This window comes from Lithobates pipiens, unplaced genomic scaffold (genome assembly GCF_037356315.1).
Source record: "Lithobates pipiens isolate NorthernLeopardFrog02 unplaced genomic scaffold, aLitPip1_a1.2 Scaffold_16, whole genome shotgun sequence".
NCBI lineage: Eukaryota > Metazoa > Chordata > Amphibia > Anura > Ranidae > Lithobates > Lithobates pipiens.
The window spans coordinates 656,500,810-656,516,645 of NW_027507748.1; the positions used below are offsets into that span (position 1 = coordinate 656,500,810).

Consider the following 15,836-nt stretch of genomic DNA (forward strand, 5'->3'; position numbering starts at 1 on the left):
ATTTTATCTATCTATCTGTAGAAATATCTGTATATATTTTTTTATCTATCTATCTATCTATCTATAGAAATATCAGTCTATATAGATAAAATATATAGACTGATATTTCTATAGATAGGTAAAAGATATATCTATATATCTATATCTTTTATCTATCTATCTATAGAAATATCAGTCTATATCTTTTACCTCTCTATAGAAATGTCAGTCTATATATTTTATCTATCTATAGAAATATCAGTCTAATAATAATAAGCTACTATTTTGCTATATCTAAACAAATATCAGTCTCTATCTATCCATTTGTCATTGGCATATCTGTATAATAATCAAGCTCGTGCTAAACCGTTCACGATCCCTAATTGAAGTATCAGTCTAATAATAATAATCTAATATTGGGTTATATCTACAGAAATATCAGTATCTACAGTAGCTATCTATCTGTCTATCTTTGGAATATCAGTATAATAATCATGCTCGGGCCAAACCTTTTGCCCATTCCTAATTGGAATATCAATCTAATAATATCAATCTAATATTGGGCTATGTCTATATAAATATCAGTCTATATCTATCTATCTATCTATCTATCTATCTATCTATCTATCTATCTATCTATCTATCTATCTATCTATCTATCATTGGAATATGAGTATAACAATCATGTCTATAATATCAGTGTAATAATAATAATAATAATAATATTACGGTATATCTAAAGAAATATCAGGCTCTATCTATCTATCTATCTATCTATCTATCTATCTATCTATCTATCTATCTATTATTGGGATATCAGTCTAATAAGTGTAGTACCCTCCAAATTTAGGTTAAGTCTATGCTGTGAGCTAGGCCTGTTTGTTTTGATCTGGGGGCAGGGGAGTGGTTTAGTATAGCAGCAGGTGATTGACATGTACTTCGGCTCTTGGGTGTCTCCTCTGTTTCCAGGGAGAAGGTTCTGGAAAAGGGGCAGGGCAGAGAGCTGGAATGACAAGTGGGAGCCCTGACCAATCCCCAGCTAGGATTGGCAGGGGGCAGGTCTCCTACATATACCCATGGTCAGCCTGCTGGGGGAGGAGTTTTCAGCTGGGTTAACTGGATGATGGAGTGTTATGTTGGTCATGCACTATACGAATCGTCCGAAATTCCGTCATTTAGAAAGTTTGCTCATTTTTCGGCCAGTTAATTGGCACAAAATCGATAACCGTTGGGATGTTTTTGAGCCGAAAAAATGAAGGACACATTTTGAAATTTTCTGCCGAATGAACAATAAGTTGAAAGGTTAATGTGTTTCCCGTCCGTACTGCCTGCACTAGGTATATGTAAAAAAACAAACAAAAAATGCATTCATTTATGTCCACTGAACGATTTATCGGTCAGTACATGATGGCACTATCGTTTGCGCTCGTTCATTTTTCAAAAATTGGTCCGGCCGATTTTCCGTATTGTATATGGCCAGCATAAGACTGTCGTGTCTGAGGGAACCCCCTTTCTGGGGGGGGGGGGGGGTGTACCTCAGGCGGGAAGCTTGGGAGCTGAGAGGGAGCCTCTCCTTACACGGTCATGGAGAGGTGTCCTGGAACAGGAGCTGGAAGGACAGTTGGTCAGCATGCCAGGAGCAAAGTCATTCAGGAAGGATCCAGGGCAGGTGTCGGTGAGTGGAAAGCACAGTAGAAAGCTCTGGAAGAGACATGCCAGGGGGGCTGGATGTAGATACCAGAGGGAGAGCCAGAAGGAGAGACTGTGGAGGTTTTGTGTCAAGTCGCTGCAGCCAGGAGGGCGGGCAGGATTTGCAATCGGACTTGCTGGCTGCATTTATTCTTCTATATCAAATCGGTTGCTACCACAAAGGGGTATTGCAGACCCTGGCCTACAAAGGGCTATCAAGTAAAGACACTGGGACTTATTCAGAGATAGGCCTAGTCATGTGCTGATGGTGTGACAGAAGTACTAAAATTGTACAGTAAAGTAAGAGCTCCTAAGTAGTGTACTGGAGGAAGTGTTCTGAGGTAAAGGACTGTCAAATTTAGAGTCAACCATTTTGTTCTGCTGAGAAGTGTGACGCAGTTCATTTTATTCTGCCAAGCAATATTCATCCTATAGGCATCCCATGTCCCTTTTCCCCAACCAAGTTCAATCCCTAATAAAAACAACAAAAACAAGCAAGAGACTGTTCACTGACTGAAAAATGTGTCTAATGGATATCTGGCAGCAGGGTAAAATGTGTGGATGCTGTAACACGTAGCAACCCCACGAGGTCAGCGCTACATAAAAATAATCTAATATTGGGCTATGTCTATAGAAATATCAGTCTATATCTATCTATCAACAGTATCTCATAGTAGTGTGTGTACAGCTTGTATAACAGTGTAAATTTGCTGTTCCCACAAAACAACTCAAAACACAGCCATTAATGTCTAAAGAGCTGGCAACAAAAGTGCGTACACCCCTAAGTGAAAATGTCCAAATTAGGCCCAATTAGCCATTTTCCCTCCCTGGTATCATGTGACTCATTGTTACAATGTCTCAGTTGTGAATGGGAAGCAAGTGTGTTAACTTTGGTGTTATCGCTCTCACTCTCTCATACTGGTCACTGGAAGTTCAACATGGCACCTCATGGCAAAGAAATCTCTGAGGATCTGAAAAAATTTATTGTTGCTCTACATAAAGATAGCCTAGGCTATAAGAAGCTTGCCAAGACCCTGAAACTGAGCTGCAGCATGGTGGACAAGACCATACAGCGGTTTAACAGCACAGGTTCCACTCAGAACAGGCCTTGCCATGGTTGACCAAAGAAGTTGAGTGCACGTGCTCAGTGTCATATCCAGAGGTTGACTTTGGGAAATAAGCGTATGAGTGCTGCCAGCATTGTTGCAGAGGTAGAAGGGGTGGGGGAGCCTGTCAGTGCTAAGACCATAACACGCACACTACATCAAATTGGTCTGCAATTGGCTTTCATCTCAGAAGGAAGCCTCTTCTAAAGGTAATGCACAAGAAAGCCCGCAAACAGTTTGCTGAAGACAAGCAGACTAAGGACATGGATTACTAGGACCATGTCCTGGGGTCTGATGAGACCAAGATAAATGTATTTGGTTCAAATGGTGTCAAGTGTGTGTGGTGGCAACCAGGTGAGGAGTACAAAGACAAGTGTGTCTTGCCTACAATCAAGCATGGTGGTGGGAGTGTCATGGTTGGGGCTGCATGAGTGCTGCCGGCACTGGGGAGCTACAGTTCATTGAGGGAACCATGAATGCCAGCATGTACTGTGACATACTGAAGCAAAGCATGATCCCCTCCCTTCAGAGACTGGGCGGTGGAGCAGTATTCCAACATGATAATGACCCCAAACACACCTCCAAGATGACCACTGCCTTGCTAAAGAAGGTGAGGGTAAAGGTGATGGACTGGCCAAGCATGTCTCCAGACCTAAACCCTATTGAGCATCTGTGGGACATCCTCAACCTGAGCTCTGTGATGTTGTCATGGAGGAATGGAAGAGGACTCCAGTGGCAACCTGTAAAGCTCTGGTGAACTCCTAGCCCAAGAGGGTTAAGGCAGTGTTGGAAAATAATGGTGACCACATAAAATATTGACACTTTGGGCCCAATTTTTCACTTATGGGTGATATTAATGGCTGTGTGTTGAGTTATTTTGAGGGAACATAAAATTTACACTGTTATAAAAGCGGTACACTCACTACTTTACATAGCAAAGTGTCATTTCTTCAGTGTTGTCACATGAAAAGATAGAATAAAATATTTACAAAAATGTGAGGGGTGTACTCACTTTTGTGAGATACTGTATATATCATTGGAATATTATAAAAAAAAAAAAATAATAATAATAATAATAATCTAATATTGGGCTTTAGCTACAGAAATAAATCTAATAATAATCGAATATTGGGTTTTATCTACAGAAATATCAGTATCTATCTATCTATCTATCTATCTATCTATCTATCTATCTATCTATCTATCTATCTATCTTTGGAATATCAGTATAATAATCATGCTCGGGCCAAACCGTTTGCCCATTTCTAATTGAAATATCAATCTAATAATATTAATCTAATATTGGGATATATATATATCTAGAAATATCAGTCTATATCTATCTATCTATCTATCTATCTATCTATCTATCTATCTATCTTTGGAATATAATAATAATAATAATAATAATAATAATAATAATGTAATATTTTGCTATATCTATAGAAATATCAGTATCTATCTATCTATCTATCTATCTATCTATCTATCTATCTATCTATCTATCTATCTATCTATCTATCTATCTATCTATCTATCTACCTATCATTAGAATATCAGTCTATGCTTGTTTACAGCACTTTTACAAATTGAGGAAATGTTATTTCCTTAATATAGGGAAGTACATATACATAACAATATTCCATAGACTTGAAAACCTCACACAGGTCCTGAATAGAGGACTTGGTGTCAGTTTTGCCCCATCTGTACAATGAGGTACCCCCCTGATACAATCACACATGGTGCCACGCAGCTGCTAGGAAAGGAGAACATTCCGCTCATCTAGTACACTAGTTTGCACAGCACTGATTCATTAGTCAATGTGGCTGACCCACAATTGAGCATGAAAATGTAATTACTGTTCATCATATAGATAATTTGCATCAGACGCCTGGCATTTGTGACATTTTAAAGTGCTAATCTTTAATTTCTGCTAATTTTAAACACTGCAGAGTTGGACGTGGAAGATGGAGGCACCTGCAATGTACTGAGCACCAGAACCCAGTGCCAGTATGACTAGGCAATAAATCAATTGGATGGTGTTAGCATACTCACCCCTAACAAGCAGTTCTGCCTCATCTGATACACTGTCAGCTGTGGTCTGCACCCTGCAGCCATATCTTCCAGCGTGCACCAGAAGAATGTTCCTAATCATTAAATCTGCAGAAGAGGCTTGCTGCAAAAGAAATAAATGTCCAATTAAGTACAATTCAAAACCTAAATATGCAACATGCATAAAAAAACACAAAACAGGCTAAAAATCAACATTTAAAGTAAAGCCAAAGTGAAACATATTGACATGACTGCTGAGGTGCAATTGGTTTAGGTCCCAATTAATGTAACACAATGGGATCAAGTCCCCCACCACCCTTGCCCTTTACCCAATTAAATTAGATGCTTACAACCATTAGGTTGGAAAGGGCAAGGCCACAGCTTTATTCAATTCCAACACATAGCATGTGGACATATTTAACCAGTGTCAGTCACAGTCGTACTCTGAGCACTTAACCAAAGGAGGGAAGTGGGGCCTGTCCTTGCCATAAGTGCTGGACAGACAGCCTACTTCCAATTTTCCATCAAGGGCATAGCCCATTGCAGCAACTTTAAGTGCTGGCAAGGTCAAGAAAACCGCAGCAAGTTGTGACCATACCATAACATAGGAAAACGGGGGCGGGAGGGTGGCCATCTCTTCCAACCGACTCTTCCGAAAGACCCAGAATTCCCTGGGCCACATTTTCCCGGAGCTCAGGTCCATCCCATCCCACATGTTTCAACCAATCGTTCCCCTTGTCATGCACCTAGCCATGCCCCCATCAGTCAAGGCTCTCTTTCCCTAGGGAGGAGTCTCAAGAGGCCTTCAGCTGAAGCATATACATACATACAGCTGAAACACATACATTGCCCATTTTCTGGAGATCTGCCCATGTCTAACATGCTGCTAGGGGGAGGGTGACAACACCTTTCAAAGCAAAATGGTTTGGCAGATTTGGTGCCAGTGCCCAGCTTTGTCTGTGGGCTTCTAATGAACCCCTTCACACATCTCACATCTACTATGTGCTTTCTCGATATTTTAAGGCCATCAGTGCTTCCTCCTCTTCCACCCATCAGTTTGCAATGTAGGCTCTCCCACTGCAGGGCCAGTTTTCATTTTCATATAGTGTGTGACACCATTACACCTGAAAGGTTTATTGAGATTCTATTAGCTTAAAGGATCAGTTCGCTTTTCTCAATGCCGAGCTCAGATGCTACAGGGTGTCCAGCAGTGGTAGTGTTCTATAAACCAGACAGGACTGGCAGGAAGCTGAAATTAGGAGATATTTTATGTATCCCAAAACAAAGAAGAACTTCTCAAATGCCCCTCAAACATATATCAGTTGGATCAGTATAGTGAATAGACTGGTGCAAGACAGACAGGATCATCTGGTCAGACTTTAGCAGACTTCCAAAAAAATGTGGCCATCCGCAAACAGACAACAACATCATGTTGAATGAATGTGAATAAGCTGAGTAATAGTTGGCTTCAGCTCCTGCCCTCCACCTGTAGAGAGCCCCTCAACGCGTTTCACCATTTTCAGGGCTTAATCATAGAGGCTGTCTATTATGAGCCTTTTGACAGGTTTGGACTGACCAGCATATAGGTATAGGAATTAAGCAACAGATTTCTTCACTGTATTTACATTTACTGTTCACTGACTACATGAGCCATTCATGCACAAAGGGGAAGTGCTTTTAAAGGCTGAAGGTTTTTCACCTTAATGCATTTAGGTGAAAAAACATTCTGTGGCAGTGAACCCCCTCCACAGCCCCACTCCCTTATACTTACCTGAATCAAATCCCAACTCAGCACTGTGCACAAGAGCATCAGCTCCCCCCGATCCATCCTACCCCACTAGGCAAATTGATGGCGGCAGCAGCCAGGGGCTTCCACTGAGGTCAACCAAACTCTGCGAGGAGGGACACAGACAGGCTGGCTTGGGTGCAAGCCATCACGAGTGCCCCCATAGAAAATGGCTTTTTATGGGCCACTTGCTGAAGAGGAGGATTGCTGGTGGGGGACCCCAGAAGGGGAGGATTGGGGCTGCTCCGTGCAAAACCATTGCACAGAGCAGGAAAGTATGACATGTTTATTATTTTAATATAATAAAAAATGAAGGTTTAATATCAGTTTAGATTCAAAATAAATGAAGGATTTAAAGGTATATGTAAATAATATAAATCTTTTTATCTCCCTGTCTCTTCCTATCTCTTTTTTTTTCTTTATGTATACATTATTTGATAAGGTGTATCTAAAATCATCAGAAAAAATTTAACACATTGCAGATTACCAGTCTTTAAATGTAGTGGCTACATTTGTTTTCTTTTTTCAGGCTAAGAACATTTTCAGCAAGTACAGAAAATACCTGAGGATCTAGCCAGGAACTAGGATCGAGCTCGGAGTCATCACACTGCTTATAACTAAAGTGAAAGCAGTGTGTGCTCTGTGTTTCCCCCTACAGTGCAGTACCCGGCAGGAAGAGGTAAGATAAAGCACTGCCGTTTTTGAAAAGACTTTATGTGTGTGTGCATTTGTGTGTGTATGTGTATGTGTGTGTGTATGTGTGCGTGTATGTATGTGCATGTGCATGTGTGCAGATGGCGAGCGGGTGGGGGGGGGCACACTGGGGCCATTCAAGGGCACACTAGCAGCATTTGATGGCACACTGGCAGCGTTTAATGGCACAGTGACTGCAATTGATGGCACAGTTGTAGCATTTGAGGGCACAGTGGCAGCATTTGGCATAGTGGCAGCGTTTGGCACAGTGGCTGCAATTGATGGCACAGTGATAGCGTTTGATGGCACAGTGGCAGTATTTGAGGGCACAGTGGCTGCAGTTGATGGCACAGTGGCAGTGTTTGATGGCACAGTGACAGCTTTTGATGGCACAGTGGCTGCAATTGATGGCACAGTTGTAGCATTTGAGGGCACAGTGGCAGCGTTAAATGGGCACAGTGGCAGCGTTTGACACAGTGGCTGCAACTGATGGCACAGTGGCAGCCTTTGATGGCACAATGGCAGCATTTGAGGGCACAGTGGCAGCGTTAAATGGGCACAGTGGCAGCGTTAAATGGACACAGTGGCAGTGTTAAATTGGCACGGGGGCAGTGTTTGATGGCACAGTGGCAGCGTTTGATGGCACGGTGGCAGCGTTTTATGGCACAGTGGCTGCAATTGATGGCACAATCACAGCGTTTGATGGCACAGTGGCAGCGTTTGTTTGGCACAGTAGCAGTGTTTGGGTACAGTGGCTGCGATTGATTGCACAGTGGCTGCATTCGAGGGTACAGTGGCAGCGTTTGATGGCACAGTGGCTGCACTTGATGATTTGGTTTATAAAAAATTTTGTGCCCCCCAAAAATTTTGAGCACCAGCCGCCGCTGTTTAGATGTATGTATGCACATTTTATGTAGCTGCGTTTAATCCTGCCCCCCCCCCCCCCCCCCTTCCCATATTAGAGCTGGGTGATTTTCTAAAAAAAAAAATGTTGTCATTTAAAAAAAAAAACTTGATTCACAATTCGAATCCAGTTTTTTTTTATGGACACCGCGCCAGTCCTGAGGAGCTGCGGGCAGGAGTTTTTAGGTGAGGCCGTGGCTACGTCCTAGTCCGCAGGTCCGGCCTCGCGGGCTAGGCCGAAGCCACGGCCTCACCTAAAAACTCCTGCACGCAGCTCCTCAGGACCGGTGCGGTGTCAGCACTGATCCTGGTGAAAAAATAAATATCTAAAAAAAACTATTTGCTGAAAATTTTAATCGATTTGACCTCTCAACTCAATTCAAGATTCAAATCGATTTTTTTCCCCAGCCCTACCCCATATGTGTACAATCAGAACTGTTTTTTTTTCTTGCTTGTTCAAAGTAGCAGCAAAAAAATGCTATTACTCTGAAAAGCGATCTGTGCTCAGATTGCTTTTCAGAGGCATTTGACAGCTGGTAAAGGGGCAATATGTTGCCTCCTGACCACCTGTTTTAATCCCTTAATGTGATTGTAAAGGTTTGCTTTTTATTTATTTTTTAATAACAAACTTGTTATACTTATCTTCACTGTGCCGCTCGTTTTGCACAGAGTGGCCCCCGGACCTTGTATTCTGGGGTCCCTCGGTGGCTCTCGTGGCTCCTCCTCTTATCAGACAACCCCCTAGGAGAAGCGCTCTCCCGGGGGGGGGGTGGGTTACCTTGCAGGCGCCCTTGACGCCCGCGTCATTGGATTTTATTAACAGCAGTGGGAGCCATTGGCTGAGCTGTTATTAATCTATCCAATCAGGAGCCGAGAACCCCGGGCAAAGGAAGAGCGCATCTCCACCTGGTGAAGTTCCAGGGCTCAGGTAAGTAAAATGGTGGGGGCTGGGGTTCCGGTGACTGCCAGATGTTTTTTCACCTTAATGCATAGTATGGATTAAGGTGAAAAAACACAAGGGTTTACAACCCCTTAAATGCATCATCACTATGCTGCAACTGCATGCAATGCACACAGTTGCAGGGTGGTTGCAGTGTAGCCCCATTCACATAGGGATGTACTTAAAGGGTGCCCTGACTGGAAAAAGCTTGAGAAACACCGACATAGAGGAACCGGTCTCTCCATTTTCCTCCTGCAGCCGCTGAATGCCTGTGGAAGGGAGAGGTGGAAAAGCGGCGGCAAATGGAGAAATTTGTTCCTTTACATGCAGCCACCCACTTGCAACCGGGTCCTGTTGTTCCGCCACCAAACTCTGAGTAAAGGGCCCTGTCAGGGGGGCCCTTCGTGGTTTCTTGCATCGGGGCCCTGAAGGTTCTAGTTACGCCACTGATTGTAACACGTCACTATGTACATGTTTGTTGGCCGACAATTCCTTGCCATTTGTATGCAAGACAAAATCCAGGCATACGACTTCAGACAAAAGTCTGAGGTTTTGTCTGCAAAAAATCTGATTGTGTGTACGAGGCTTTAGTGATGGGGATACCACACAAAAGAGACATCGACAGCTGTAAAAACCTGGCAGAAGTTTTAGCACTTTTCCAGTCCCTTCTGAAGCTAGAAGAAAACATTTTGCCTGAAATGACACTTTAACATCTAATAGCGCTGTAACTATAAGGTGCCTATCATTTCCCAATATATAGCAACTTTCTCCAAACACAAAATGAGATTTCTGAGCTACTCATTCTTCTGAAGCCAGAACCCTTGACCTTTCTTTCATTTGTCATTTAAAATTCCACTCGATGAAGAAAACGTTTTAGCCCTGGCCGAAAATGCAAAAATTTTTTTTACAGTGTCTGAATTTCACAGATTGACAGTTGCCTAATAACTTTCAGACGAAACGCTACTAAAACATAAAAAAAAAAAAGTAATGAAAAAAAGCTGTGGTGATTGTCATACACATAATTTTCAGCAATCAAAAGCCTGAACCAAAACCAAGAATTGCTGATGAGATTAGACAAGAACATTACAGTTCATCCAATGACTTCAATTCTGGCGGGTTGAACAAAAGGTGACATTAGCGAGCGGCAATTATAAAGCGCACCCCAGTCTTAGGGACATGTCTGCATGGCGTTGATTTAAAAAGGCTACTCAGAAGGCGCACAATTGTTGTCAGCTTTTCTCTATAATTAAACATTTCTCTACTGCTGAGTAATCACTCCAATCTGACTTTGTATAAACACATTCACCTTCGTTGTTGTAAAGGTGGTAAGCTATAAAAAGAATTTGTTTGTTCGTTCCTTAGGTTCTTGGGAACCAATCTTCTGCCTATAGGCCTAGAAATAGTTCCTACTTCTTTCATCTGGTCTTTATGTCTCTTTCACCCGTACAGAATGTTTTCTCTTGTGTCTAGTAATGAAGACCAGATTGAAATCACATTTTGGAACACAAACAAAATGACTTTTCCTTGGCCCCTTTCATGGTCCTCAGCTGGAAATATTTTGAGATATATCAGTAGGCGCAATAAGTCACTCATGCACCGTTAAATCCACATATTTATAAAAAGAATATCAAAAGAAGAGTTGAAAGGTTTCATGACTCCAGCTTCTGAAACTATATATTTTTTATGACCTAAGGCCAGACAATCTAGGCAATGCATGGTCAAAGGAACTAACCTGGGTATTTTGTTATTTTTTATGTTTTTGAGCTAGAAAAAATTGTACAGTTCAAATATTCCTAAAAGAGCCTATCCTTAAAGTGATACTAAAGTCCTTTTTTTTTTTCTTTAAAAATAACAAACATGTCATACTTTCCTGCTCTGTGTAATGGGTTTAGCCCAGATCCTCCTCTTATTGGGTCCCATTTTGGTGCTTCTAGCCCTTTCACCCTGTTGAGTGCCCCCACAGCAGGCAGCTTGCTATGGGGGAACTCGAGCCCAGCTGCAGCTCTGTGTGTGCATTCAGACACAGAGCCATGGTTTGACCCCTCCCCCTCTTTTTCCTGATTGGCTAACTGACTTTGATTGACAGCAGCGGGGGCCAATGGCACCACTGCTGTGTCTCAGCCAATCAGGAGGGAAAGTCCCGGTTGGTCGTGACACTCATGCCCATCGCTGGATCGAGATGGGGCTCAAGTAAATATTAGGGGGCTGCTACACACAGAATGTTTTTTTTTTTTTTTTAATCTTAATGCATAGATTGCATTAAGATAAAAAAAAAAAAAACTTCTGCCTTCAGAACCACTTTACAATTATTTTATTTATTTGAACATAGGACACATTCGAGAGAACACATAGGAAAAAAAAAAACATTAAATTCAGACTTAATTAGGACACCATTTTATAACAATCATGCAGCAAGTTGGGTCACCCTCTAAGATGACTCTAATCAACCCGATACCCTATCTACTGCCTTCCCTGTGGTCTTGGACCCGTCCTACTCAATTTTATACCATTATCTATTAACAAAAACAAAAAAAAGGGAAAGAAAAAGGGGGAGGGAAGGGGAAATAGAGCCAATTCATGGAGATACATCCCCAGTGTGCTTACCACTCATATAAGAAATTCAGAATAAGATCCTAGCTATTCCAATTCCCATTAAGAAGGGTACTTCCCTCCTCCGAGGCCAGAAAAACGTTTCAAGGCGACCAGGTCTTGGAGTAGCTCTGGTGTCATGCAGAGAGAACCAGATCCTCTAATTTACCAATCTCTTTCACTTTACGCAACCACATCCCTATCGTCAGGGGTAACTCATATTTCCATGTCAGTGGGACACAAGCCTTAGAGGCATCTAAGAGATGGCGGATAATGGATTCCTTATATAATGGATTCCTTTTTTGGTATATGAATGGCATGGAGGAGAAAAAATGGCGGGTCTTCTGGTATTGTACAATCCATAAAAATTTGGAGTATACGGAGAACCACTTTAAGGCTGGGTTCACACTGCTGCGGGGGGAGATCCGGATGTGATTTGCACCGCAAATTACATCCGATCTCCGTAGCGATGCGAGTTCAGCCATACAGATAGTATGGCTGAATTCGCATCGCTCCCGCAGCAAACTCGCATGGACCCTTTTTTTGGTCCGCAACAGAATCGGATCGCATGGGGGTTCACACCATGCAATCCGATTCCTGTGCGAGTCGGCAGATCGCACTGCGATATGCGGACGGATCTGGGGGTGTCATTAACATAACATTGACACTCCCAGCCGTCCGCATAGGGCAGTGTGAACTGCCGGCGGAAGTCATGCGATGCGGGAAAACGCCGCGGATTTGCGGCGTTCCCGCATCGCAGCGGTGTGAACCCGGCCTTAAGAGGAACTATACAGTGGAACATGTGGCCAAAAAAAGCCAAGCAAAGGGTAAAGAACTACTCACAAGCAGGGCCGGATTTACACCTCAGGAGCCTATAGGCAGAGAACTCTGAAGTGAACAACCCCCCTTCCCCAAAAAAAGAGAGGAGGACCGAGTTTTTTCTTAATAAATTACCGCAAAGGTCTAGGAAATGCCAAATTTCAGTAAAAAAAACATGCTAAAGTGAACTTTAGGGCATACAAACGCAATAAACTACCCAAATTTTTTTTGTACAAGGTACAAAAGACAAGGTTCCACCAAGTAAATAGATATACAACACATCAAACCATAAATTTGTGTGCACCCCTGAAATGGCAACATACTTCAGCACCCTATATCTTCTATAGGCGATGCTCCAAATGCCCCCTATATATCATCAGATTAGTGTTACGGAGGAGGTCTTGAATTGTTGCTCTCACTCTGGCATACGTTTCGATATTTAATGTGAATCACAATCAACGCTTTCACGTGTAAGCACCCTCGATGCATGCATTTACGATCATACATGTGTATATGGAGGGCCTCAAAAAAAAATTTGGGGGAGGGGGGAAGGATTTTATGTGCTTGGGTGTACTTTTTTTTTTTGCTTAACTTTTTTTTTTCATCACATAAAAAGATAAAAAGTTACCTATGTGATGATTTTTAGATGACAGGTTCTCTTTAATAAGACATGCTGTGTCTAAAAGACCTGGCATATATCCTCTGGGTTCCACTAGATGTATTACAATGAAAATCGCATTGCAATACATCTCCACCTGGTTATGCTAGCCGGGAAAAGTGACATGGTGACTCAAAAGTGACGTCATTCATGAAGAAGGGGAGGAGAGTGGACGTGTGTTCACTGTTCTCCCTCCCCTCCCCTCTGGCGGCATGTTGGTTTCAGGACATGAAGTGCACGTGTGGGGGAGGGGGGGGGGGTAGGTTCCCAGTACCAGGGGTGTGTGGAAGCAATGTTTCCACCTGAGAAGCAGAAGTCTGCCTGTCAGTTTTACACACAATCCTGATGGCTGCAGACACTGGATTGTGTGTAAAACCCCCTGCTGTCAGGACCTGGCAGTGATAGGGTTAAAAAAACAAAAACTCATACTCACGAACGCCACCCTATAGGAAGGGCTCCTACAATGCCTAGTGGAAAATCCAGCCCCAAACACAAGCTTTGCCTGTAGGCTAAAAAAAGGGAATAATAAGCTTGTGATCAGGGCTGGATTTTCCACTAGGCACTGTAGGCATGTGCCTACAGACGCCCTTCCTAGAGCCACCCTTTTAGTGAGAATTGTAATTCAGAGGGTTGGCAAGAGCTGCCATATGTGTAAATGAGCCCTAATACTGCAGATATGCAGACTATACAACAAAGGGTATTTTTTAAGGATACAGCTTAGGCACAATAATCATTTCTAAGAATTCTGTATAATACAGAATATCTTCACTACTGAGGTTAAGTCCACTTTAAAAACGTCACCTCCACATGACCAGGCTATGTTTTTGCTTTTTGGCACTGCATTACTTTAACTGACAATTGCGCGGTCATACAACACTGTACACAAACAAAAGTTATATACATTCTTTTGCCCACAAATAGAGCTTTCTTTTGGTGGTATTTGATCTCTGGGTAAATGAAAAAAGACTGAAAATTTTGGAAAAACAAACAATATTTTTTACTTTCTGCTATTAAACATATCCAATAATAATAAAAATAAATAAAAAATCTTAATAAATTTAGGCCGATATGTATTCTGCTAGATATTTTTGGTAAAAAGAAAATCCCAATGTGTGTATGTTGATTGGTTTATGCAAACGTTATAGCATCTTCAACTATGGTATATACAGGTATACTGGAACTTTTATTTATTTATTTTTGTATACTATTAGTGGCGGCAATCAGCGAATTATACTAGGACTATGATAGTAATGCGGGCAGTTTGACACTGACACTTTGTGACACTAATACAGTGATCCGTGCTAAAAATATGCACTGTCACTGTACTAATGACACTGGCTGGAAAGGGGTTAACATCTAGGGCGATCAAAGGATTAAATGTGTGCCTAAGCAATATACTCTGTAGCTCCTGCTGGATTTTGCTTCTAATCCCCTTGTGGAAGCTTCCATTTGTGGATGGACATTTTATGGTTACACAACCTGGTCACATCACTATCATTTTTTTTACATGGACTATAAACTAAAAGACCTATGAATAAATGGTTGTGGAACTAATCATTTGAGTTTCCGTTATTTTTATGGGAAAATTCGCTTTGATATACAAGTGCTTTGGATTACAAGCATGTTTCTGGTACGAATTATGCTCACAATCCGAGTGTTTTACTGTACTGACATACCTCTTGAAACACCACATATCACAATCTTAACACATGCTTCAACGTCCCAAAAAGAGCAATATTCACATAAGGTTCATCATTAATATAAAAATAATAACAAACATCAAAAAACAGAAAATCAAAAGATAAAAAAATGAATACCTTAAAACACCTAAAAACACATAAATCCTAAAACATCTAAAAATAGTGTCAATTATACAGCATTATCTATATTTGGAGGAGAAACCCCTGCCTATACGTAATCAACAATGGAAAGCAGAGGTCATATGCATAAATACATAGGAGGAAATATACTAAAACGGGAGCGTGCAAAATCTGTTGCAGCTGTGCATGGTAGCCAATCAGCTTGTTCTATTAAAGTGGAAGTAAACCCATCGATTTAAACAGTTAAAAAAAAAAGGCATGCCGGGAATGCTAACTGCACATTGGCTGTGCTCTCAGACAAACTATCAAACCATCCAATGGCTGGTGTCATAACGAATCACATGTGCAGCACCATAGCAGTTGAAGATTAAACAGAGGCAAAGATGGCAGCTTCCTTGGCTGAAAACGATAGGGGAGTTTACTTCCACTTTAAGCTTTGATAATAAAACCTGGAAGCTGATTGGTTTCTGTGCAAAGCTGCACCACATTTTGCATGCTCCAATTTTAGTAACTTCCCCCATAGTCATTTTTAAGGCTCTAAATGTGTAATAAGTGACCCCCCCCCCCCCCACCCCCAAGTTTATAACCTAAATGAATGAGGGATTACAGTCCTATTAAAAATATTAAGACACACTAGGGGATATTAGTCCTCAAATATTCCTCAGAATTCCGTGTTGTAAATTCCCTTCCCCCCCTTAGCCCTTGTACACACGGGCGGAGATTCCGATGGAATGTGTCCGATCCGACCGTTTTGTCGGATATTCCGACTGTGTGTGGTCTCCATCGGACTGTTTGCACCGGA

The 15,836-nt window shown here is 41.9% G+C and overlaps 1 protein-coding gene across 1 annotated transcript in view; it reads right to left on the reverse strand.

The window, feature by feature from the left end:
* The window catches only part of CNTN5 (contactin 5), a 780,450-nt gene that overhangs the window by 238,600 nt on the left and 526,014 nt on the right, over positions 1 to 15,836 (reverse strand). The window contains exon 13 of the mRNA XM_077484405.1: positions 4,830 to 4,950. Coding sequence (XP_077340531.1) covers positions 4,830 to 4,950 — 121 coding nt within the window. The remainder of the gene's footprint in view (positions 1 to 4,829; positions 4,951 to 15,836) is intronic.